At 41.0% G+C, this 26,044-nt stretch overlaps 1 protein-coding gene across 4 annotated transcripts in view; it reads left to right on the forward strand.

Annotated features, from left to right (window-relative positions):
• The window catches only part of PLB1 (phospholipase B1), a 227,650-nt gene that overhangs the window by 59,267 nt on the left and 142,339 nt on the right, over positions 1-26,044 (forward strand). For all 4 annotated transcript variants that reach the window (XM_072634072.1, XM_072634073.1, XM_072634074.1 and 1 more), the window contains 10 exons: positions 617-707; positions 1,144-1,195; positions 2,314-2,400; positions 5,221-5,283; positions 8,240-8,319; positions 11,187-11,262; positions 13,241-13,342; positions 14,969-15,040; positions 22,200-22,271; positions 24,385-24,459. In XM_072634072.1, the coding sequence (XP_072490173.1) occupies positions 617-707; positions 1,144-1,195; positions 2,314-2,400; positions 5,221-5,283; positions 8,240-8,319; positions 11,187-11,262; positions 13,241-13,342; positions 14,969-15,040; positions 22,200-22,271; positions 24,385-24,459 (770 nt within the window). The remainder of the gene's footprint in view (positions 1-616; positions 708-1,143; positions 1,196-2,313; positions 2,401-5,220; positions 5,284-8,239; positions 8,320-11,186; positions 11,263-13,240; positions 13,343-14,968; positions 15,041-22,199; positions 22,272-24,384; positions 24,460-26,044) is intronic.

Genomic DNA, 26,044 nt, shown 5'->3' on the forward strand with positions numbered 1-26,044 from the left:
ATCAAATGGGTGGAATTTATAGAGAGACAGAGCTTGGTTTAATCTTAAGAAAAGTTACTTAACAATGAGGGTGTCTCAAAGTGGAATAGGCTGCCTCAATAGGTAGTGAGTTCCTCATTACTGGAGGTATTCAAGTAAAAGGAGGATGTTGCTGGTTATATTTTAGAGAGTATTCCTGTTCAGGTATGAGTTGTACTACTACTACTACTACTACTACTACTACTACTACTACTACCAGCTAATGTTTATATAGCATCTGCTATGTGTTATGTACTGAGTGCTAAGCACTTTTACAATCATTATCTCATTTCATCCTCATAACAACCCTGGGAGGGAGATATTACTATAATCCTCATTTTACAGCTCAGGAAACTGAAGTAAACAGAGGTTAAGTGACTTGCCCAGGGTCACACAGCCAGTAAGTGTCTGAGGCTGGATTTGAACTCTTGAAGATGTCTTCCTGACTCCAGGCCTATGCTCTATCCACTGTACCATCTAGCTACTTTAGAAAGATCCTTGAAGTCCCTTCCAACTCTATTATCAATGATTCCATATCTGTTAACCAGTTACTTCCAGTTGTCAAAAATCTCTGTCCTAAAAGCGGCTTGAAAATTAGTTCTTTCAGATTTTATCAAGAGGTTCAGTCCATCTGTCTTGCCACTTTCATGTCCACCTGTTGATGAGGCTTTGCCAAGAGTCGGAAATGAGTAAGTTCATTTGCTGTTTCTTTCACTGGTGCCTTACCCTCTGTTGAGGACTATGGGATGAGGGCTCAAGCTGGATTAACCAAATTCTCTTTTAAAACAGAGAATGGTATTAATCCAGTCCTGAATTGACTTTCCCATGCTGACTTCTATATGATGAATGTGCCCATTTCCTCTAATAAGGTTGGCATGCTGATCTTTGGAAACCAAGGGAATGAACAAAGTATGCTCAGTCACTGAGATTATCACCCTTAACTAGGTAGGGGTGGAAGCTTCCAATTTATTCCTCAGACTTTCCCAGTAGCCCAGAAGTAGCCTCAGTAAGAGCTCCCCATAGAGCACTTTCATAACCTTAGAATAATGTTTATTAAAGAGATCTACACACCTCAATGATCTTTCTCTCCTTCACTTCCTTTCTTTTTTTCTTTTTGCTTCCTAGATATCTGAGGGCTCAGGCCAGACAACTGGTAGAACTTATGAAAAAAAACAAGGTAAGGAGCTATCAAACCCACATTCAGGAGCTCTTTTGGCTATTGCAACACAGTGAGGCCCAATTGAAAAGGGAATAGGCTATTGTAGTTGCCCTTTGCTACCCAGGGTTGACCATCCTGACTTGCCCACAGTTCTTTGTTTTTGTCTCTTTCGAACTTCAAGGTGATCCTTGTATGGTGACCCTTCAGAGGTTTCATGTCTAAGGTGGTTCATGTGGGACCCTGACTGAAATTGGAGGAGTTACTGGATGACTTCTCATTGTCCTTTCAAATAGTAGGTCGTAATGATTAAACAGTAAATCTCTGGGAGGGAAACTTTTGTAACATCAGCCAGTGGATGTGTATGTCATCTGATATTTATTGCCTTGGGAATTCACTGCTGTAAAAACTGTGAAATATCTTGTAGCCTCTATAAGTTAGATGGATAAAAGGTAGCAAGATAGAAAATCAGATCTTGTTATGCGCTGTCATGTTTGAGCTAACTTGGACCTCCTAGTCTGGAGCCCCTGAGCCTGAATCCAAAGAAAAGTTAGATAAAGTCACTCACTGAGTGACTTGAAATAAGTCACAAAATCCAAATGAAGATGTGGAAAAACCAACTAGAGAAGAGGCTAGATGTTAGGCCCATTTTCTTGAAAGTGCGCATGCTGCCGGGGGAACTGTCATCCAAGTGACTTGAATAGACCACATGAATTTCTAGAGTCTGAGGGCTAGGATTGAAGTGGAAAGATAAGAAGGATCTTTTTATCTGACATATTTATAATATGTTTGTGTTTGGAATAAACATCATGGAGCACATTCCTACATCAGCCTTTTAAAGGTAAATTTAGTTGAGGAGGGTGTGGTACATAGGGGGAGAGATCCTGGAATACTTCAAGGGCACTGCTAGAGCTTCCTATGGCTAGGTCAGAGCTTACCGAAGCCAACTGGTTAGCTTTCTACTTTGACTAAAATTTTTTGTTTACTCAGTAGTAAGCTTGGTTTTTTCTGTGCTGTTGAAGGAACACAATTCTACCAACATCCTCGAAATTTTGGTGCCTTGGGTCAAATCTCCATTGCTCCGAGTTATGGCTCTGTTTTACCATCTCCTTTCTCTGCTCTGATATCTTTCATTTCAGCAAGTGAATTTTCAAGATGACTGGAAGCTCATCAATGTCTTCTTCAATGCCCAGAGCCAATGTCTTCCTTGTCCCTCCAGCCAAAAGGTAAAAATGCAGACTGCACTCTCTGAATACTGACTTCCCTGGTTGTATCTGCTCTTGCAACTGAGGGTATGGGGCATGAGCTCATTAGCCTTCTCAAAGATCCTTGAGAATTTTAATAAATGAAGCAACATTTTAGTTTCCTCCCAACAAGAGACTCAAAGAACTTTCAAAATATGAAGGAAATATCTGTTTCTTTAGGAAACGTGTTCTGTGCAAAAACAAGGCTCTATGGTGGCCTTCCTACCCTAATAATAGATCAAAGAAATCAAAAGTTAGATTAATAAAATTGTTGATAGTGCAAAAATGAGAACCTAAGAATACCAACTTCCCACTCACTAAATTTATTTCTCCTTTTAAAAAAATAATCCTGATTTCCTAGAAATATAAGGTTGAGAGGTTTAGGAAATAATAATAGCTCATTTTTGCATATTTATAAGTTATTCCCAGAAACCAACTGAAATTTGAACAGTGGATTTTAATCATCTCACCCTCCCACTGAAGAAAAAAGAAATTCATAAGAGTGAAGGACTACACAGCTAGGAAATACCAGAGTCATGTCTTCAACCTGCCTCCTGACTCTAAAGCCAGCATACTTACTATTGTGATGGGCTGGGGTTTTTTTGAGTGCTGTTGCACCTCCTTTTCTGCTTCCCTCTCCCATCCCCTGCCCAATGGGCAGCAGGAGGTCTCATGCTTTCTCTAAGACTGCAGAGTTTCACCTATCCTTGCCCTCCCTCTAATTTGCAAGCTCCCCATGGCTAACATTCCAAACTTACTCCATTCTCAGACTACCCTTAAACCACATGCTTGGGCCATAAATTAGTCTCATGTCTTGATACTTTAGAAAATTTCCCAACCATTGTTGGAAAGGGTTCTCATTATTTCTAATTCACATGCAACAGGAAATCAGAGACAAAAAGAATAGTTCCATAGGGCAGAGATTTTGCCTTCTCCTTTTTATATACTTAGGTACCCCAGGAAATATGTTCAGTGCAATAGGCTTATTTTCTAAATGTGTTAAGTGAGGGTGGTGGACTGGCCAATCTTTAAAGCTCCTTCCCATTTGAAATCCTGTGTAAAAATTCTAATCCTGACTCTTCCTCTAATTAGCTGTTGATCTAGGGACCAGCTCTCACCTTGTATGTTCCTCAGTTTACTCTTCTGTCAAATTCAGATATAGCATTGGGTGATCTCTCTAGCCCTTTCAAATTGGGAGGTTTGGGTTTAAATCCCACCTCCCATAATTACTGGTTCGTAGTGACCTCCCTTTGGTTCTTTGTTTGTAAAAAGGGAATCATAATACTTTGTGCTTTAAAGAGGTATCCTTGGAGAGGGACTTAATAAATCATAAAACATCATAAAACACTATAAGATATAGGTTATTATTGGGCTTGACCATGGTCCAGCCTCTAGCATAGCACCTTGTCCATAGTAGGCATGTTAATAATAAATGCTGAACTGAAATAATGAGAATAGAAGGCAAGAACATGGAGTAGTTAACCATAGAGGTACAAACAGAGTACAGAGCTGGGAAGAGAAAGAAGGGGAAATAATTTTTTAAGTAGGGGAGGGCCTGTCAGAAAAGGCTTCATGTTTAGAGAGAGAGAGAACATGGGTCTATGTCAGCTAAGATGAAAAGACACATTCCTGAATCTTTCACTTTAGGCAGCTGAAACCTGCTAATGCGACAGGTCTAGTTCTCCTCTAGGACCTGACAATTTTATTTTGAGGGGAGCTGGCCCACTGCCCTCCTCTGGGTGGAATCAGTATCTGAGTGGATTGGCAGCTGTCTTAGCTTCTCTACTCGTGTCCCCAAGGGAATAAAATGACTGTGGGCCCTCCTTCCCAGCAGCCCTGGTGGCTTGCCTAGCTCCTGTAGCCTCAGGGGACAGCCAGCCAATGTGCATATGGCTTGGGTTGGATAGAGGTTGGTTGGATTTCTCCAATGATAATGAGAGAGGATTCATTTATGGTGTCAATCTCACGTGCATTTTGAGGAGCTCAGAAAGATAATTTCATTTTCCCACATACAGGCAAGCAAGAAATATGTTTATGGGGTGAAGAATTTTACTTGCCAGTCTAAAAACAAGGACCAATGCAAGAAAGGGACCTAGGCTGTCTCTCTGGTGATTCCTTGGCAAAAATATGGAGGAGGAGAGGGGCTAATAAAATTCTATTCGTAACAACAATAGAAAGATGAAACCAAATTTTTCTCCTTATCCTCAAAGGGCTTATGTTCTCATGGGGGATGTTCCTTGACAGCAAAATCTAATTTATTTTTGACTCATCTCCAGGGTCTAGTACTGGACCTAACACTTAACAGGCACTTTATAAACACCTGTTGAATGATTGATTGAATGAATGACATCTTGAGGTGAATCAGAAAAATTTAATCTCTTGATGTATTCTCTTCCTTTTTTTGCAAGACTGATTTCCTTTGGCAAAAACCCTGCTACCAACTAAATCTTAGGAGAAAATGTCCTATTGCCCAATGCCTGTGAAGGGCAGCTACACAGCTGGCCAGACAGTGCTTACTTCATCCAAGCTTTGGCTTTTGGTTTATCTCTTTCTGATGCTTAACATCTCATTTACTTGGGTTTTTTCCAGTCTTGGGTGGGTAAAAGAGATGAAGTAGTCATAAATAGGAAGACCACTGGAGATTTAGCCCCTATGATGCATAACTGGTAGCTGGAGAATTATACAGATTAGGTTTGTCCTCTTGGCCAGTGGAGGGAGACAGGTCTCCAGGAAACTGCTATTCCAGCAAGATACCTTCTGCAGAAACCTTCTCCTCTAGGGCATTTCTCTTCTTTCTTGTAGGAGGGTCATGTGACCAGTAGCATGCAAGAACTAACCAGACTCTTGGACTTTTTCCATCATGAGGTAAGGATTTTTCAGGACTCTTATTTCCCCAGACTTGTAACACCCTGATGTCTCCTCATCTCTTTAGTCACCTCCAGAGAAGCCATAGCTACCTGATGCACCAAGCACACATACGTTCCCATAAACTAAAGTGCCATCCACTAGAAGTTGTCTTTTAAAGAGGTAGGGGTGTTGGTTCTTAGGGCATCACTTTTCTTGTCCAGGATGGTTCTTTCAACATAGCATCTGATTGCATGAATTTTGGGGACAGAATTATGCGCAAGATTAAGACCTATCTAAGCCATCTCAGTCAATCATTTAACTATGTTAGATAATAAACCACAGGAGGTTTGGCAGCAAAGTTTGGGTGTCTGGATAGGACATTTCTAAGATAAATTTCTGTGTGAGAAAAAAGGAATGAAACCCTGGTGGCCAGTGGTTATCTGAGTTGTGTGAGTGATTAAAATGCAAAGCCCAGCGACCTCTCATCCTCCCAGGGTTTGCTCACCTGCTGGCATGTGAGAAGGGAGGGGTAGGCTGGATAGGGATGGATGAGGACACTTTGTTTTCTTTCAGAACATTCTGTTGTCTGTAACCACTGATTTGTACCTTCTTATTCTAAGACTTAAAAGTTGAGAAGTAGCCTTGTGTGAAGGAATGAACATTGGTGGAAGGGAGGGAGAAAGGGAGAGAGGAAGGGAGAAAGCGAAGGAGGAAGAAACATTTATTAAGTGTCTACTTACCATGTGCTGGCCCAGTGCTCTGTGCTTTACAAATGCCTCATTCAGTCCTCACAAACCAAGGAGCTGAACGCTGTTATTATTCCCATTTTGTAACTGAGGAAACTGAGACCCAGGTTAAGTGACTTGTCCAAGGTCACTTAGCTCATAAGTATCCAAGGTCAAGTTTAAATTCAAATCTTCCTGACTTCAGACCCAACAGCCTATCCACTGCACTACCTTGGGAGTCTGAGTACCTGTGTTCAAGTTCCCCAACACTGATATTTTCTAGCTGTGTGACCTTGGGCAAGACTACACCATTCTGTACCTCAGTTTCCTAAACTCTAAAATTGGAATGACATGTTACTGACCTCATAAGAATGTTGTGGGGAAAGTGTCCCATGAATCTCCAAACACTTATGTTTTGGGAGTGAAACTGTGTTATTCTTTTGATACACATTCATTCTTTCATTCTTACGGGCTCACATGATCCACATAGTTTTTCTCTCAGTGAGGAATTGGTTGCTCCTAAGGGAAGTTTCCTCAGGGGAAAAGGGTATTTTATGGACTGAGTCCTGCTTCTCCCTCCAGGAAAAAGCTTCCAGACACCATCTTGAGATGATTTCATCTCAGAGAAAGCCTCAAACCAAAATGACGTATGTTTCTTTCTAGTGGACTAGATGGATACCTTGCCAAACTGGGTTAAAGCATTTGAGACTTGGTCCTTCCTGCCCTATCTTCATTTTTAAAAACTGTACCCTCAACTAGGGACTTTGGGCTCACACTGTATCATGGTCTTGTGTTCTAAGGATTCCCATGATTTGACATGGGTGGAGCATTGGTTGTGGCAACCTTGCTTACATGGTCTTTATTGAAAAATCCACAGTGATAGGAGCAGCTTGGTGGTTCAATGGGTAGAGTGCTGGCCCTGGAGTCATGGCAACCTGAGTTCAAATCTAGCTTCACATACTTATTATCTGTATCACCCTAGGCAAACCATTTAACCCCTATTGCCTCAAAGACACACACACACACACACACACACACACACACACAAAACCAAAGACTACACAGTGATAGAAGTACGTTAACTCAAGAGTCAGAACTGTTTCCCAAGGATGTGACAGCCTAAGTTCCTGCTAGCAATCAGAGGGGCTTCTGGGAGACCTCAGGAAGCTATACTTTTTAAGGAATTTGTGACTTAAATAAAGTCTGTAAGCAAAGGATCACTTGCTTGACTTTACCAGGAAAAACATCTTTTCCAGTCTCTGGCAGTTTCCCAGGCCTGCATAATATGTCACAGGTCCAGAAAAACCATCATGGTTTCCAGCGTAGTTCAATTTCCACAATACTCTGCACTAAATATGACTTTGACTTATAAAAGAATACACAAAGGATCTGTGATTTAGTAGAAAATCCTAGGGAGACATTTCAAGCATTAGGAGAACACATTTCCTTGTTACAAAACTAAGTGTCAGAAGAACAGTCAGGATTTGAACCAAGGTCTTCCTGATGTTAATTCTAGCACTTCATCTTCCATGACAATGCTATCAAACTCAAATAGAAAAACAGGGCCACTGAACCATACATAAGGATTCCTGTGCACCTCATATCGACAACAGCCACATGTTATTTTATTGTATTTTTATTTATTTTTTTAAATACTTCCCAATTACATCTTAATCTGATTCTGGCTTTATGGGGTAGTATTACAAGTCACAGTATGGGTTGTAGATGGCAGATTTGGTACCTCTGCTCTGCCACACTGATTTGACTTAAGACAAAATAAATGCCTATAAGCTTTGGTGAGTAGATTTTTTTTTTGTATTGAAATATAGGTGATTATAAAAACTAATGTGAAGAAAAAATGAGTTGTGGCTCATTTTTCCACCCACTCCAACATGTTACATCCTAAGCTAGCCGGGTGGGTAAATAGAGGGAGGTGGAGGACCAATGATGTTTATGTAAGGGGCTTCCTTGGGGAATCTGACTGGTGGGCTTAACATTTACTCTAAACAGAATCTAATGCCCAAGCGTGTTACCAAGAATCCTTCCTTCTTTGACAAATGAGTGGACTGATACACATAGGAATAAAAATGACTGCTCCAAATGAACATAGCAAGCATGGAAGCCAATGAGTTTGAGGTGGTCCATACCAGGGGTCCTATCATGCCGAAGCAGTCTCCTAAGGGTCAAGAAACTTCTTCCATAGAATGATTATGATTTTGCAGGTGTCAGTCTCTCCTATGCTTCCTTAGGTCCCCAAAGCCTTTGTGAATCTGGTGGATACTTCAGAGGTTGGAAATTTATCCCCATCACATCAGGAGAATGGACCCAGGTAAGGCCAACCCACAAGTGTCTTGAGATGCCATTTTTGGAAATCGGATGAAAATGCTAAACATTCTACCAGAATGCTGATGTGATAATTGGCATGGAATAGTAGAAGGAACACTGCTGAAGTGTCAGAGGATTCACATTTAAACAGTGGCTCTACCACTTGATGTTTGAACGAGTTACTTCACTTCCCTGAGCCTCAGTTTTACCCCTCTGTAAAATGGGGAAGTTGGGCTAGAAAGGTCTCCTAGCTCTAAATCTAGTCCAGGACTAGGAACCTTATTTAGGTCTCCAAGTGTGGCCCTTTGATTGAATGAACTAATCCCCTCAATAAAAAGATATGTTCTGTCAAACTTGGACAAACTTGATAGATAAAAGGCCCCACCCAAGGGATGAGAAGACCACATGAGTCCTCGAGGCAGCAAATTCCCCACCTGTGACAAGACCTGAATTTCAGCTCTCCTATTACTTCTTAAAGAATCTTAATATTGGTATCTAAATATTGTAGCTAGAAATAAAAATTCAGCTGTTTGTTAAGAACTAAGATGACATACCAAAAAAAAAAAAAAGAATCTTAAGAGGCTAAACCCAGCCTTGGGAAAGGGAAGGATTAGGATTTCATCCAAAATTTTGTTCCAGAGTCATGAAGTTTTGCCTTTCTAATTTTAAGACACCTTGATCCCTGGATAGTCAATTCTACTTAAAATGTTTGCTTTCTAAAGAATCGTATTTGATATTTTTCGTCTAATTACATGTAAAAATAATTTTAACATTCTTTTTTCCCCTAAATTTTGAGTTAAAAATTGTCTTTCCTCCCTTTCCTCCCTGCCTCATTGACAAGGTGAGCAATTGGACAAAGGTTATACGTGTGTAGTCACGCAAAGCACATTCCCATGTACGTCATTCTGTGAAAGAAAGTATGTACAAGAAAAACATCAGGAAAAATAAAGAAAATGGAGAAAAAGTAACTTTGATCTACATTCAGGCTCTACAAGTTCTTTCCCTGGAGAGGGACAACACCTTTCATCATAAGTCTTTCAGAAGTATCTTGGATCATTGAATTTCTGAGAATAGCTAAGTTATTCGTAGTAGACCATAAAATATTTGTTTTTACCAGTATGATACCAGGGTTTTTCAAAGACAAGATGTAGGGCAGGGAAAACAAAGAAAAGAAAGACTGGGGACATTAAAGTGTATGTAAGATTCCCCATGGACTACGTAATGACTCAGAAAATGTCATTAACATTATCTGTTATTTTTTAAAATTTGTTTTGTTAAATGTCTCCCAATTACATTTTAATCTAATTACTACGCAGGAGGGTTGTGGGTACAGGTGGCATTTATACCTCTAATATAGTAAGTAGAACATGGGACTTGGAATTCAGAAGTTCTAGGTTCAAATTCTTCCTCCTCTGACACAGTGTGACCCTGGACAAGTCACTGCCCTTTTCTGGGCCTGTTTTCTCATCTGTCAAATGAGAGGGTTAGCTTAGATGACTTCTCAGTATTCTTCCAGCTCTACAGGTTTGATCCTATGATCACATACATCATGGCTCACCTCCTACCAGAAGTTTCTGGTTTCATCTCCAGGAATGAACGAGCCAAGCCAGTATTTCATATAAGAAAAGCTGGAGAAACATTGAGGATGCAGTAAGGTGGGGGTGAGGAGAAGGGTTAGAGGAAAAGAAAAACCTGGGGGAAGGTTAAAGAAGAAAGGAGAGGAGAGTTCTGGAGTCAGAAACAAATGGGTGGGTGGTACCTCAAGAGAAGAAGGAGAAATGCTGAGAAAGAAGTAAGGAAGGACATTCCCATCTTAACCAGCCTTTTCGCTTAACTGGCCTCCCTACCAAGCCCAGCTCTTATGCCCCTTCTACCTGGCTTAGAGCTAGGAAGCTCCTACTCTGACACATGTTAGCTATAGCTAAGAGAAGTTGTATCAAAGAGTGGATGCTTACTAGGAATGCCTTCCAGTGAAAGCTCTATTTTTTTAAAAGCCAAAATAAGGGTAACCCAGGAGCCTGAGATGAGATGTTCAGCCACGTCTGACTCTACATGACCCCATGGACTTTGGTCCTTGGGATTTTCTGGTCAAAGATAACTGGATTGGTTTGCCATTTCCTTCTCCAGTGTGCCCCTGTTTTACAGATGAGGAACTGAGGCAAACAGGGTTAAATGACTAGCTCGGGGTAACAGTTTCTGAGGTCACATTTGAACTTGAATCTTCCTGATTTCTAGTCTGGTGCCCCACCCACTGCACCACCTAGGTACCCTCTACGATGACAGGGATGGTTCTCTCAAAGCCCCAGAGGACAGCTTATCCTTGCCCATACTTGGTCTTTGAGCCCAATCCTTTGTTGACGTTGTCTCTCATCATTTACTCATTCCTTTTTGATGATGGGCTTCAGGTGTTTCTCCTGACTGACTCCTAAGTCCCACTCCTGGCCTCCCATCAGTCTGGCCGACAGCAGCTTCTTGTCCCCATGAGGGCAAGGGATCATAGACGGATGATCTGATCTGGAAAGGATTTCAGAGACTATAGATGAGGGGCTCTTAATCTTTGTTGTGTCGTGGGTACCTTTGGCAATCAGATGAAGCCTGTGGACCCCTTTCCAGAATAGTGTTTTTAAATGCATAAGACAAAATACACAGGATTACTAAGAAATCATATAAACATACAGTTATCAATACATTTTTTAAAAATGTCAAGTTTATAGATACCAGAACCACTCATCTAGTCTAGCCTCCCATTTTTCAAATGAGGAAACTGAGGGCCAGGGAGGTTAAATTACTTGTCCAAAGTCACCGAGGCAATAGCATCAGAGGCAAAATTCAAACCCAGGGCTTTCATTTCTGTTTTGCTTTGGTCTATAGGGACTTGAAAGGGGTGTGTGAGTGCTCAGAGGATCCTTCTCAACTGACCTCAGCTGTACAGAGATGGTACTATCAGGTGAGATCACCTTTGGGGTGTGGGGCTCGGGAAGAGCCAAGAAGCACGAGATGGGGCTGCCTCTGGTTCTTATGTCCTGTCCCTGTCCAAGCCCTGACCCAGATACTCTTCTTTCCCTGAGAGTAGCACAAAGTCAAAGCAAACCTTCCCTGGGGGCATACTTACTGAAAGAGTTTGGATGTCAGGAGCTGTTGTGTTTTCTCCCTGGAATCTATTTTCTTACTTGTCAAACGGGGATTTCCTTTCTGTATAATATTTGGGGATTATTTTTTTGAAAATGATGGTTGTGGAAATTGATAATAATAACACATGTAGGGTTTTCTAAAACTCTTAGTGCATTAAAATTGAATTTCAGTGTCACATTAAGGCTTATATATTTCCTCACAACAGTCCTTCCTATAGGACAGATACTGTATTTTCTTACTTGATTGAGGAGAAAACTGAGCCACAGAGAATTGAAATGACTTGGCCAAGGTCACATATCAAGTTAGTATTAATCAGTACTATCTAGTGACAGTGTGTTTGGCTCAGCTGGGACAGGGCATCATTCCAACAAATTCAAGGTAAGATCATTGAATTTACAGTTGGAACAATCTGGTGTGACCTCTTCATCAGAGAGGCCAATCAACTAACAGGCATATATCAAGGTCCTACTATGTGCTTAGCATTATGCTAAGTCCCAGGTATACAAAGACAAAAGGACAGTCATTCCTAGCTTTCAGGCTCTTACATTCTGTTAGGTCCTGGGCTGCATCATCTTTTGCTTCAGTTGGATTTGTTTGATTTGTTCCTAAGGTACACCTAACCCCTCACGTTGCAGATAAAGGAATTTGACAGAGGGATGTTAGTGGCCTCCCAGGTAGCCCTGTACTTGCTCAATAAATCCCTCTATGAAGTCCCAAACATGGACTCATCAACCTTTACTGGAAAACTCCTACAATTCAAGAGGAAACCCACGATTTCCCAAAGCAGCCAGTCTACTTTGGCATAACTGGAAGGGTTAGGAAACTTTTCTTCACATCAAGCCTACATTTTTCCTTTTTGTAACTTCTAACCACTGTTCCTAATTGTGACTTTTGGGGCTGAGAAGTGTGATTCCAAACCTTCTCCTATGGACCATGCTTAATGGTCTTGAAAGAGACCATGCAACATTGCTGGAGAACTCTGAGAAAACCATCCCTACAATTAGACTAAAAACCAAAACACAAATATGATCAACACCACAGTGTTCAGTAGTAATCTCTACATTCATAGTAATCAGTGTTACAACCCTGACACTTGGCCTGTAGTGACATTATCTTTGTAGATGAAGTTCCCACTATAAAAACTGCAGATTCAGTAGTCCATGGACCACAGATTGTATGCTGGGCTATATTTCCTAGATCTGAACCCTCATCTTGGAGATGAACCTGAATCCTACAAAACAAGGGGCTTCAGCTTTTTCCTTCTCTAGCCCTGGCCCATTATGTCCTCACCCCAGAATAACTTAGAGAAATAGCTAGAATAAAACTAAGTTATGTGTGGGTAACAGGATCCCATTTGTTCATTTTATAAGGTGAATATCAGGCATAGGGCAGCTATTTATTTCCTCTTGCACATGACATGCTTAAAATTCTAATGACTCACAGGACTCCATGATCAAATGCAGAAACATATTCAAATAACCCATCAGCTTGCCTTGAAAAGGGAAATGGAGTTGGGATTGTGCCCTATTATTTTACCTTTGACAGGAACCAGAGCTGTTTGCACCTGAGGAAAGCTTATAGCTCCCTTTATTAACTTAACCTGCCTCAAGATATTGTGGAGTAACTATTTCAGAACAAGGCACTGTAGCTGATCCTGGACCAGGGTTCTATATAAAAGCCCCATGAACCACAACAAAAAAAAGCCTTCTGAAGGTCAGATGTGAGTTGTAGACACTTTGCCCAGTTGCTTGACCCCCCTCACCAGTTGATGTTATTTTTTCTTCTTTCTCTAGAATGCATGGGAAAAACTCCTGGCCTCGGGCAGGTATGACACGCAAGATACTTTCACAGTAATTTATCAGCCTTTCCTCCAGATGAATCCTTCTCTTTTCCAGGTGAGTGCAGATGGATGGTCAGCACAAAAGATAGGAGGAAGGAAAGTTAGAGCTCAAGGTCATAGCTCTGTAATATACTTCTCTCCTGGCCCTACTACCATTGATGAGAAGAGTCCAGAGCTAGGGAACACTTTAGGGATCACTTAGTCCAGACCCCTGATTTGAAATATGAGGAAACTGAGGCCCAGAGAAAGAATTTGCCTAAGTCCTTTCACTATTTTCCTTCTATCTAGAGTTTAAGTGATGGAGGTGAGAAGATAATAGTAGCTTCTTTTTTTCAGTTTTGTAAATGGAGGCATTTTTGAGTCATTTTAACCACTAAAAACATATTCTAAAGCACTAAACTATTCCAGGAATAGGAAGCTGACTTTTCTTTACTCTGTATAGGATCCTAGTTCAAAAGGTCCTTAGAAATCAATTAAGCCAACCACCTCACTAAAAAAAATGTTGATACAAGTTTTTTTAAATGTTTATTTCTATCATTCAACTTTGATTTTAAAAATTCAGCAACAGCTCAGCTGTGGACATCAAATAGTGTGAAAACCTTAAAAAAATGAGTCATCGGGTACACTTTTCTTAAATTACGGTTATTCAGTTATTTTTCAGTCAATGTCCAGTTTTTTGTGACCCCATTTGGAGTTTTCTTGGCAAAGACACTGAAGTGGTTTGCCATTTCCTTCTCCAGCTCATTTTACAGATGAGGAAACTGAGGCAAACGAGGTTAAGTGACTTGCTCCCAGGGTCACACAACTAGTATGTATCTGAGGTTGAATTTGAAACCAGGAAGATTTTTCTTTGTAAAATGTCAGCTGTCATCACTGAGACTCATTTTTGAAAGATTAGAAAACCAAAACTGATAGATTTGAATGACTTGTCCAAAGTCACACAGGTAGAACCACAATCCAAACCTGGGTTCTGTGGTTCCTTGTTTCAGTGCTCCTTCCACTGACCCTCATTGCCTTCATCAGTGTTTCTACCCATTTTCTCAGAAAGTGCTGGAAATACAAGCTATCTCAGGAGCCTCTGGGTAAATGCCTACTTCTTTGCTTCCTAGGACCAATAGAATTTTAAGTGGTGGGTTTAGGCACCAGTCAATCATTTACTAAGCTTCCGTTTAATAAGCCTATTTGTGAAACTGGGCCAATTTATTGCAGTTGGGACCTTTAGGACATTAAATGAGGATGGTTATCTAGAATCTATCCCTCTAGAAAATTATATCCCCAACCCTTCCCTGAGAGACTAAAGGCTGACTGAGCCTAAGACCTTGTAAGCTATTGCTCCATGTGTACCCCACTGACCTCCTCACTGGGAATTCTTTGGGAGCTCAGTTGTTCAGAGCCCTATGATAATGAGAACAGGAATTTTGTCTTCGTCCTCCTATGGGTAACAACGGACGTGCTCTCCTTTATAGACAAGGCCTGGATCCCTGACCCCTGGCAAGTGCAGGTCATTTGTCACAGGGGAAAGCACCCTTACTTATGTACTAGTAGGGTATGAGTCCAGATGAATCAGGGCAGAAACATTTCCATTAGTGGAAAATCAGCTCAGAGTAGTTGGTGGGTCAGTAGCATGCTATCTCTATCCCAAGGTCTGAAGTATCGTCTCTCATAATGGGTTCTTTTTCAGGACAAACAGCCTTCTGGCCACTCCCTGAATGTGTCATCAGTTGCACTTGCCTTGAGCCTCTGGAATGGCATGGTGAGTTGACATAATCACTGTTGGCACTCTTGTCCTAGAACTTATTTGCCCTAGGCCTAGAGCCAGAGGGGGAAAATGTACAGCTACTCCATACCTCCCCTGCCCCCTACCCTCAGTGAATTTATCACTAATTGCTACAGAGAAAGCAGATGGGTATTCTGCAACCCTGGCAAGGTGCCATTTGGAGCTCTGCCCAAGTCCTGGCTGAAACTGTTTTCTGCCCTGGGTGCTCTGACAGTTCTGGACTCTTGGAGGTGGCTGGCTGGGGGAGAGAAGTGGTGATAGTATCAAGCTACACATCAGAGTTCACACAAATCTCTTCATTCATACCTCTTTGGGGTCGCATATCAAGCAATGATTTGCTATATCTGTTTGACAATGTCCCCTTGGTGCTTTGTGCCAGGCAGCATTTTATTCTGCATATCAAGCACACCATGGAGTGGCAAACCTCCTTTGGATGTCTAAAGTCCGTTTTTCCCAGAATCTCTCAGCATGTTACACGCTTCACCAATCTGTGGATTGAGTAAGCTGAACATGTTAACGAGAGCTAAGAGACCTGGGTTCCATTCTCAGCTTGGCCATTCGCCAGCTATACGCAGCAGCCAACTCTGAGCCTCAGGTTTCTGACTTGGAAAATTAAGGGAATGGATTATTAGTTGATCACCTACATCCATTTTTCAGATCTAAAGATCTATGACTGAGAACTCCAGGATAAGGCGTTTTCTTTGTGTGAAGTAGGTGCCCTCTAATCCTGACCAGGACTATGCATTGTGGTCAGGGGTCTTTGTTTCTCACTGGTATTCAAGGCCCTTCCTCAAATCCCTTCCTCCCCATAATTCTTCAGGTTCAGGCGCATAGCTGCTGGTTCCCATTTTTTCCTCTTTCCAAGTTGCCTTATTTTTAGAACTCCAGTGACAGAAACATGTTTTTCTTCTCCCTTGGTTTATAGAAAGGCCTCCCTCCTCCCAGCCAAGGGATGTGGTCGGTTGACTGATGGGAACAGCTGCGTTTCGACATGTGTCAACCTGGATGGGGCCTGAGAAGGGAATCTTGAAGGGGGGAGGAAAGTTCCCACCAAGGCAGCCAGAGTAAATGAGAAACACTTCCCCTGGGGAGAGGTGTAGGGTTTCTTTCTAGGGTGAAATGTTTGGAGGGGTAGCTTGTCTTACAAAGTCTTTTCTATTGGGCCTCACTGACCCTGGCTGGAGGGAGAAATCTGCTTAGGAAAATCCTGTTGTTGCTAACATTCTCTGTGACCCTGTGCTCATTTTCCAGACCATGGCTGTTCCTCATGGGCCTCACAGTTCATTTCTTGTCTGTCACCCTGGATGGGAGAATGTTAATGATGCTTATCATCAGCTCTGCAAACCACCCACCACCTCCTACCTCATTTTTCTCCCTCCCTCTTTCTATCCCTTACTCTCTTTCTCTTTCTCTCTCTCCTCCCCTTTCTCTTTCCCTCTCTCTTCCTCCCCTTTTCTCCTCCCTCTCCTCTGTTTCTCTTCTCTCTCTCCCTTTCCTCTCCTCTTCCCTCCTCTCCCCTCCTTTGCTCTCTCTGTCAAAATAAGAATACCTTCTTATTAGGTCCTTCCTCTGCTCAAAAATCCTTCATGGTTCCATGTTGCCTCCTCCAAGCAAAATTCTAACTTAACTGCCTATATTCAAGATCGCTCTAGTCTTGTCTCATTTTCTTCCTTACCAAGTACAATCACGCCTGAAGTTTTTTGTTTTTGTTTTTCAACTCCAAGCCTTTGTTCATGTTGTTAGGTAGCAAGATGTTGCGGTGAATAAGAGTCTCCTGCTTTTATATAATGCCTTGAAGTTTGCAAAGCACTTCACAAAATTATCTCATTTCACTCTCACAGCTCTGAGAGGTAACTAATGTTATTATTTCCACTTTACATATGAAAAAAACTGAGGTAAATAGAAGTGAAATGATTTGCCCAGGATCATGCAGTTAATAAGGTGTCTGAGACAGTATTGAAACTTGGGCTTTCCCCACTCTAGCCCTATGGTCTATCCACTTTGCTGCAGTACCAGCCTTGGAGCCAGAAAGGCCTGAGTTCAAATCCTGCCTCAGATACTTAATAGATATATAACCCTGGCCAATTCACTTATCTTCCTCTAGCCTCAGTTGCCTCATCTGTAAAATGGGAATCATAATAGCACCTACCTCTTAGCATTGTTATGGAGATTAAATGAAGTGATATTTGTAAGTTCTAGATAAATGTAAGCCATTTTTCTTGTACTGTTACTCTCCATTCCTAGAATGTCCTCTCTCTCCTTTTTTGTTTGTTCAACAAACAGTTTAGTTCCACAAACATTTATTATATAGTAACTACTATATGACTATTAGAATGTCCTCTCTTCTTTGTTTGCTCAGCAAACAACTTAGTTCAATAAACATTTATTACATAGTGACTACTACATGCAAGTTAGACGTGGAATAGTGGATTAAAGGATATCCTCGAAGTCATAAAGACCTGAGCTCAGCTCCTGCCTCTGACTTCCTGGCTAGGCCAATCACAACTTTTCAGTCGTTCAGGAAACACTCTAAGATGACAAGTTCCCGATGAATTATTGATCTTAACTGGGAGAGGGAGTTTCCATACTGAAAGTTTCTTATAACTGTGAAATTTCAGGCTAGGAACCTCCCTCTTAAAAAAAGATACTTGGTAGGTACCTTGCCTATGAAGCAAATGCGTGTTATGTGTATTGAAAGGAGGAAGAAGCCACAATGAGAGGTGGGGGGAGCTGAGGGAGGGACTGTCCCAGAGAGCTAATTGTTCCAGCCCACTTCTAGCTGCTACTTGCTTCCAAGAATTGTCTTCTCAATTTTCTACAAGTTCCTTCACTTCCAACAGGACCTTTGGGGAGTGAGTGATAGTAACACTTCTTATTAAGTTAGGTGATGAGTTGGGGTAGGTTTCCAAGACTGCATGAACTCAGTTTACCACTAAGGTAAATGTCAACTTCCCTGAGTACCACATGACAAAAGTCTTGGTTGAAGTCTCAGTTAACCTCTTTTTCCTTCATCCCCACCCCTGCTTTCCTACCACTTTCTTACCAGACCATAGCCAACTGCATGAGAAATTTGAGGCAGGGAAGCTGAGTGGAAAAGACATTGGACAACTAATTATAATTCCATTTCATAGAATTACATATTTAGAGATGGAAGGGAGTTCAGAAACTACCTAATCCAACCCCTTCATTTTATAGAGGAGGAAATTGGATCGCAATGAGGTTAAGTGACTTGCCCAATCTTACACCTGTAGTAAAGGTCAGATTTTACTTCTGATCCCCTGACTCCAGAGACCAGTATTCTTTGTATTACACTGTGCTACCCATGAAACCTAGGTTCTTATCTAATTCTACCATGAATTGAAATTTGAGTTGAATCATTTAATCTCTTTCCACCTCAGCTCCCCCAAACATTAATTAGGAATGACAATAGCTTAGTTTTATATAGCTCTGCACACAAGGGAGTACTGGTAAATGTTTACTGGCTCTCTAAAAGACCATACTCAGGACACATTTTTTTCAGTATAATTTACATTATTTCCACTTTCTCCATCATTTTCTTAGGTGTTAAACAACCAGTGAAACAATAGGGCAAGCCCTGATTTCTGTGCTGTAAATGCTAATTCTGAGAACTTAATGTTATTAAGTTGGTTCCTGTATATGCCTTCTGATACATGATCTTGTTTCATGTGTCTTATTGTTTGACTGTTGTGACAAGATATTAAATAACTTAGCTAAGATCCCACCATTAGAAAATGACAGTTAGGACTTGAACTCAAGTCTTTCTTACAAGTGTAATATGTTTTTCACAATACCACCGTGCCTCCCTGCTGTTGTGAAAATAAGTGAACTGGCAAAGCCTCTTTTCTGATTGATTTTATGCCAGTTTTTTCCCCTCTCAGGTCCTTAGGTGTCTTACCCTTAAAATGAGGGGGGGATGAGGTGATTAACAGGTTGAGGAGATAAACAGCCCTTTTAGTGCTAAATCTTACACTCTTTTGATCCTCTTCATATCCTGACTGCACCATAACAAACATGGTGAGGCTAGGAGTCTCCCTTCTGTATTCGATTCTTTAAGCTTGCCCCTGACTGCCCTAAAGAGTAGCCTTGCTCTGGTATATTTAGAATGTCATTAGATTTTTGGGTCACGTGAAGGATGCAATGCCTTTTCTTTCTTCCATTCCTTGCTTTGGGCTGCTGTCATTCCTCTGTGGGTTGATATGATCAGAACTCACTTACTTCGCTCCCCTTCTAATCAGATGCTTCACGGCTAATCAGAAGAAGGTTAAAGTTCTTGCCTTTCTCCTCATTTACTGGAACACAGGTGCTACACTAAGATATGATAAGATACTCTTGGACAAGTTGGTTGTGCTTAAGACTAGAGTGACTAAATAGGAAAATGAAAGGAAGAGAAGGTAGATGGTCCTATCGACACACCAATGATTCTTGGCCCAGGATATGTCCTTGTCCCTGGGAAGGTGGGCATTATCTGCATAAGTGAGGCGAAATATTTATTTGCATATTTGAGTATGTACAGAAAATAAAAGGAAGGAGGGACAAAATTCAATTCACCAAACATTTATTAAGGTCCTATTATGTGCAAAGCACTGTGTTATACTCTAGGGATTTTTAACCTTTTTGTGTATGTCATGGCCTCCTTTGGCAGTCTGGTAAAGCCTATGGACTCCTCCTTTTAAGTGCATAAAATTAAATAGGATTACAAAAGAAACTAATTATGTTGAAAAAGTTTTCAAAAATCTACTTTTAAAATAAAAGTTCATGAACGACAGATTAAGTACCTCTTCTTTAGTGACACAAAATAAATGCAACAGTCCTTGCCCTCTGTGTCTTTACATTCTACTAGGAAATTTGACATGTCCAAGTAAGTCAATACAACATCTATGCAAAATAATACAAAGTAATTTCTAGAGTATGCTTATTAGCATAGTAGATGGAAATCATCCAGCTCATTCAGGCCTCTCCTGATAATTTTGTTTTCCTTTCCCTTCTACCCTGGTGGAAGATTTGATATCCAGCAAAATGCCCAAAATTCCATCAGGAAGATTGAAGAGGAAGGCACTGAGGACTGAGATGATTCACAGACTAGATAATTAGCCCCAATTGACCAAAACATGGCCATAAAAGCTATAATGAAACTGTAGATGTCACTGTACCTCACCAAGTCCCATCATCATGTCAACACTGCTTCAGCCAGAGAACATTGTACTCTAGTGAAGTCCCAGGCCCCAGGCTCCTCAGGTGTAAACTATAGTAGCTGTACAAGGAGATCCTTAAGGACCCTCCCAGTCATAACATTCTGTGATGATTTCTAAGATAACAGTTCATAGGGAGGGATGGGTAGAGGAATTTAAAGATCATGAGTTTTTAACCCTTTGGCTAATTTGCACATTGTGGTTTCAGTTAACAGAGAAGGTCAATTCAGTTCAATTGAAGTATTAAGAACCTTCTCCATGCAGTGCATTTTGTTCTGTGATATGGATGCAAGGTCAAAAATGGCAGGCAGTTAGATAAATATAATGTAAATTAGAATGAGACAAATTCATAGGGGACATCAAATGGAGAAGCAAGAGAAACGGGAGAGAGACATCTACTTTGGCTTAGGAAATCAGGCACGGATTCGTGGAAAGGCTGACACTTGATTGGGACCTTAAAGGAAGCAAGGCAACAAATTATTGCAACACAATAGTGTTATATTTCAAATCTGGCAACTTGGGTTCAAATCCTGGCTTTGAATCTTAATAACTGTGACCATGTGCAAAACATTTTATTTCTTTCAACCTCATTTTCCTTTTCTATACAATAGGAATAATAATAATGCCTACAGTGATCCACCTCAGAAGGTTGTTGTAGGGTAGAATGTGACTTCCTTGAGAGCTGGCATTTCTTCAGTTTTTGCTGATAGAACCCCCAGCTTCTGCCAACCCAGGGATGGTAGTATTGTTGCTGTATGATCATTTCAGTCATGACCAACTCGTTGTGACTCCATTGGAGGTTTCCTTAGCAAAGGGACTGTAGTGGTTTGCTGTTCCCTTCATCATCAACAACAAACACCAATGTTCCAAGCACTGTGTGACGTGGTGGGGCTTACATAAGCAAAAACTAAAAAGTCACTGCCTTCAAGGAACTTATATTCTGCCAGGAAATAAAATGTACCATACAATAACCTTACATGGTAGGAGTAGTAGGTGCTTCATGAATTGATTAACTCCTAGGAAGAAGACACTGTAACTATTTGAGAATAACATTAAATGAGATGTGGAGGATGATGTACTACGTCAAAGAAAGAGACGTTGAGGGAATGTTCTGCAAGGGGGGGATAGCGTCACCAAATACACAGAGCCAGAACAAGAAAGGAGAACATTGGGGAATAAATATTCTAGTTTGAATACACGTATAAAAGGGTGTAATATGAATTTAATTAAACTGAGGAAGTAGAATAAAGTCACTTTGACTGTATCACCCAATGTAATCCCAAAATATGGGTGTTTTCCCCCTTGGAGTGTGTGTTCATCTTTCATTGCCAAAGAAGACCATGCCATCAGAGAAATAATGACATGACTTGCATTTGACTTTGTTTTGAGTGAGGGGGGGCTGGGCAGGTCACCAGCCTCACTTCTCCTCCAGAGCCATCTGAATCCAGTGACCAGATATTCATCAGAATGACTGGAGATGACCCAGGATGAGGCAATTGAGGTTAAGTGACTTGCCCAAGGTCACACAGCTAGTGACTGTAAAGGGTCTGAGGTGAGATTTGAACTCAGGTCCTCCTGACTCCTGCACTGGTGCTCTATACACTGCACCACCTAGTTGACCATACAATAAATTGCCATACAATAAATCTGTCCCATTTATGAAATGCTTTCATGGGAGGGAGGTGGTACAAGTGATGTTATCCTCATTTTACAGACGAGGATACTAGGGATAAGAGAGTCAAGGGATCATTTCAGAGTCACATAGCTAGCAAGTGTCTGAGGTGGGATTTGAAACCAGGCCTCTTCTGAACCATTCCTCAATGTGACAATTCCTGCCATGAGCTGCAGTGTGCCTAGAGGTACCATAGAGTGGGTTATGACTAAAAGACCCTGAGAGGAACTTTCCATGTCCCTTTTTTTTCCAGGTGGGTCCAACAGGAAGGAAGGAGGAGCTATTCCCAGAAGAACAAGGAATTACAATGAAGTGTCCTACCCAGGTAAGCAGGGGTTAGATGGGATGGAGAATGCTCTTGATGCTTTGTAACAGTCGAGTATGTCTATACCACATGAGCTTTGTTATTGCCAATAGCCAGGCAGTTCTAGGTGTGGCTTGCCCATTTTCCCCATCAGTCCTCTGAGGAACTCTGTTTTACCTGCTTCTATTCTCTTCAACACCAAAAATGGCTTGATAAAAATCCTCTCCCAACTCAATTCCTTCTATTTTCGTACCATGAGGGAGAGACAATGAGCCAGAGTCAATAGAACTTATCTCTACTTTCATGTGCTTCTCCATGCCCAGACCCCAGACCCTTGTGAGAGCATGTGACTTCCAGACCTTCTGCTCTAGACTGAAGAACTGGAAGTGAGGGGCTGGGCTGTTTTGTAGGACGGTAGGGCAATTTCAAGATGTGATTTTGATGGTATTTCTTAAAATCTCATGAGACACTTAAGGTAATTGAGGATCTGGTCCCTGAAGACCAGCATGAAGCACTAAACAAGTCAGTTCTTCTCTTGGTACCTCAGTATCACAGTCTAGAAAATGGAGACTTTCATGCTGATCCACCGCTCATGCTGGTTTTTGAGTTCTTCGGTGACCTGTGATTTCATCAGTGTGGGCGCTCCTTTCCTACACAGATTACAGAACTTCTTTGACTTAGTAGAAGACCTTCAAGAATTGCTATGGCCTAAGCAGCCATTACTCTTCTGATCTGACAGTGAGCTTCTCCATACCTAGCAAGACTGGTCCTAGAATGATGGACATAAGGTCTATAATCTAGTCTCTCCTTGACGCTTTTCCACCTTGGATGAGTGATCATACTCTACCGGCATGACCTTGAAGAATGCAAAGCTGTTTATCCATGTGAGAATGAATCATTAGAGTGGATGTCTAGAGTCATGACAAATGAAGACAATGAGTAGAGATGACATCCCACCACTGTAAAGGCAAGGCAAAGCAGCTCCTGTGAATGGAGTAGGTGCCATGGCTAGGAGTCATCTGTAGGCCAAATGAATCTCTAAACTTGGCCTTATGTTCTTAGTTTCATAGTATGTAAAATAGAGGCCTTCACATTGACTCACCTCTCCTGTGTTCTCCTTTTTCTGATCTCTTAGACTTGGGTGATTCCAGTGGAGACATACTGAGTTTTCCTCAGCTTTTCCTCTGCACTCCCTGTTATCACATCTTGACCTGACCTGTGCAGCTTTAAAACTGAGCTATGATTGTTGTTATTTGCAACTGTAGGAACAGAAACTGTGAATCCTATGAAATTAGAATAACATAACTTAGCCTCAAAATTAAAAAGTTGAGGATTCACTTAAACTCCCTTCTTTGTAGAGGTGAGGGACTGGGTGTGGAACACTACATGTTCTATCAGACTTGTTTGTTGGTTAGTTTTGCTAACCCGTTTTTCCCCTTTTTCTTTTAAATTCTTTATTACAAAGGATAATTCTCTTTAGGAGGGGAAGGAGAAGAAATATTTTGGAAAATGAAGGTGACATAAAAACAAAACATATTAAAATGTTTTCAAAAGGTTTCAGAGGGAAAGTTGAAAATAAAACCAGCCTACAACTAGCGTCATATCTCCACACAAAGTCATTTTTGGGAGAATCGGTAAAAATTTACAATAGGCAACCAAACTTGTCCAGAACACTGAATCTGGAAAGCTGCACATCTAACTAAAGGACAGCCAACAGCCATAAAATTGGCATAAGACACGTTGAGCAGGATTGGGAGGGTAGTAGGGAAGCTCAGTGTATTTTAAACATTAGAACCCGTAGTTACATGTACTTTGGAAGCATTGCGATACTGTGATATCCAACATGATAGGAAAGGAAATCTGTAATGATGATAGATAGAAGACTTTATTCAGCCTACTAGTGTGTGAAGTGTCACATAGTAAGAAACAAAGAATAGATGCCGTGCTTTCTTCCCAAGAGAATTCATGGCCACTATGGAAAAGGAGCCAGTGAGTATTTCACTTATGAGCCAAAGGCTGTTGTGTATATTTCCACAGTTAACACAGAGTTCAATTCTATGATAAAGGTTAATGCCTATCAGATATGTCCTTATTCTTGGTTTACCATCATAACATATTGCTTTTTTTTCTACAGGAACATCCCTATCTATTCACCTACAAAAATAGTAATTATCTCAATGTCTCACCCAGAAGATTCAAGGAGATTGAGGTACTAAAAACCTTTTATTATTCACAAATACATAAATGGGGCTACTAGGTGGACAGATCAGTGGGCTTGGAATCAGGAAGACTCATCTTCATGAGTTCAAAACTGACCTCAGACATTTCCTAGCTTTATTACTCTAAGCAAGTGACTTAACCTTACTTGTCTCAGTTTCTTCATTTGTAAAATAAACTGGAGAAGGAAATGGCAAACCACTCCAGTAACTTTGCCCAATAAAACCCCAAATGAGGTTATGAAGAGTTGGACACGACTGAGACATGGCTGAACAGTAACAAATAAAAATAAACAAATTCTGCACAGGTGCTGGATCTTTGGAGTCTGTGGAAAGCCCCTTAAAGTTCCTTAAGACCTAGAACTCCAAGTTAATACTGTGGTGCTAGAGCGAGGCCTGAATGTGAAAGCTGTATCAACTTTGGCAGGCTACTTTTTCTCTCTTCTGTAAAATGGAGAGTTTGAATTAAATTAGGAAGGTGTTCTATGGATATGTATTGGAGGGAAGTGGGGTGTCTATAAATTTGGATGGGAAAAAAATCACGTCTTTATTTTCACAAACCTCTAGATGAAGTTTCACATTCACTTCTTTTACTTAAAAATTTTCTTTTGATGGTCAGCCTGCCAAAAGATTAAGAATCCCTAAACTAGATGATAATATAATAAGAACTCAAATGCATATAACTCCTGGAATTGTAAAGTAGGTGGGACAGGTTTGGGGATGTGCTGTACTTGTGTTGAGAGGTGGTTTAACAGCTGACTGGGTAGAGTTGGGGTTTTGTTTGGAATGTATTTCTAAGTTTAATCTGCACTATTAGAGTTTTCTCCATCACTTTCTTAACTATACACAATGAACAAAACAACAGATTAATCCTTTATTTATAGCATTTGACAGAGATTTAAATGGTAAAAATGAAAATTTAACAATTGGCTCTTACCACATCCTGTTCAAGCTGACTCCAGCACATCCCTGGACAATTACTGCCTAACTTTAGCTTTTCTACACATGAAGAAACCTGGTCAAGTCAACTTTGGCTAGTGAAGTTAGGTGTCTAATAGATATATTGTTTTTTCAAATATATCTTTTGTCTTGAAGTCTAAGCTCTTTTCAGGAAATCACACTAACATTTAGAAAAGAGCCTCAGTGATGTCTCATGGATCCTGGAATGGTAGCTATTGATCTAGAAAGGACCTGAGAGGGCATCTAGTTCAAAATCCTTAATTTTAAAGGTGAGGACACTAAGAGGTGACATTACTTGCCTACACAGGTAGGCAAGGGATAGAGCTGGCACTCTAACTCAGGTCCTGTGACTCAGGCTGAGTTCATAGTCTTGTCCACTACACTCCACTGGAAATACACTTTATTGTCAGAATGGCTCCACCTTACCAGCTTTGTAGCCTGGCAGCCACCCATTCCTACCGCAGTTCTTGTAATACCCACTGTCCCCAGGCTTTTCTGTCTGAATATTGCCCCCATTCTGAAATAGAAGGTGTAGGAAGGTTGGGACAATACTGTAAGGTGCAGATTGTAATAATAGGAAGATGACAAATAGTCCTACCTCTGTAGCCCTCCTTAGCC

Source organism: Notamacropus eugenii, chromosome 1 (assembly GCF_028372415.1).
Source record: "Notamacropus eugenii isolate mMacEug1 chromosome 1, mMacEug1.pri_v2, whole genome shotgun sequence".
Taxonomy (NCBI): Eukaryota; Metazoa; Chordata; class Mammalia; order Diprotodontia; family Macropodidae; genus Notamacropus; species Notamacropus eugenii.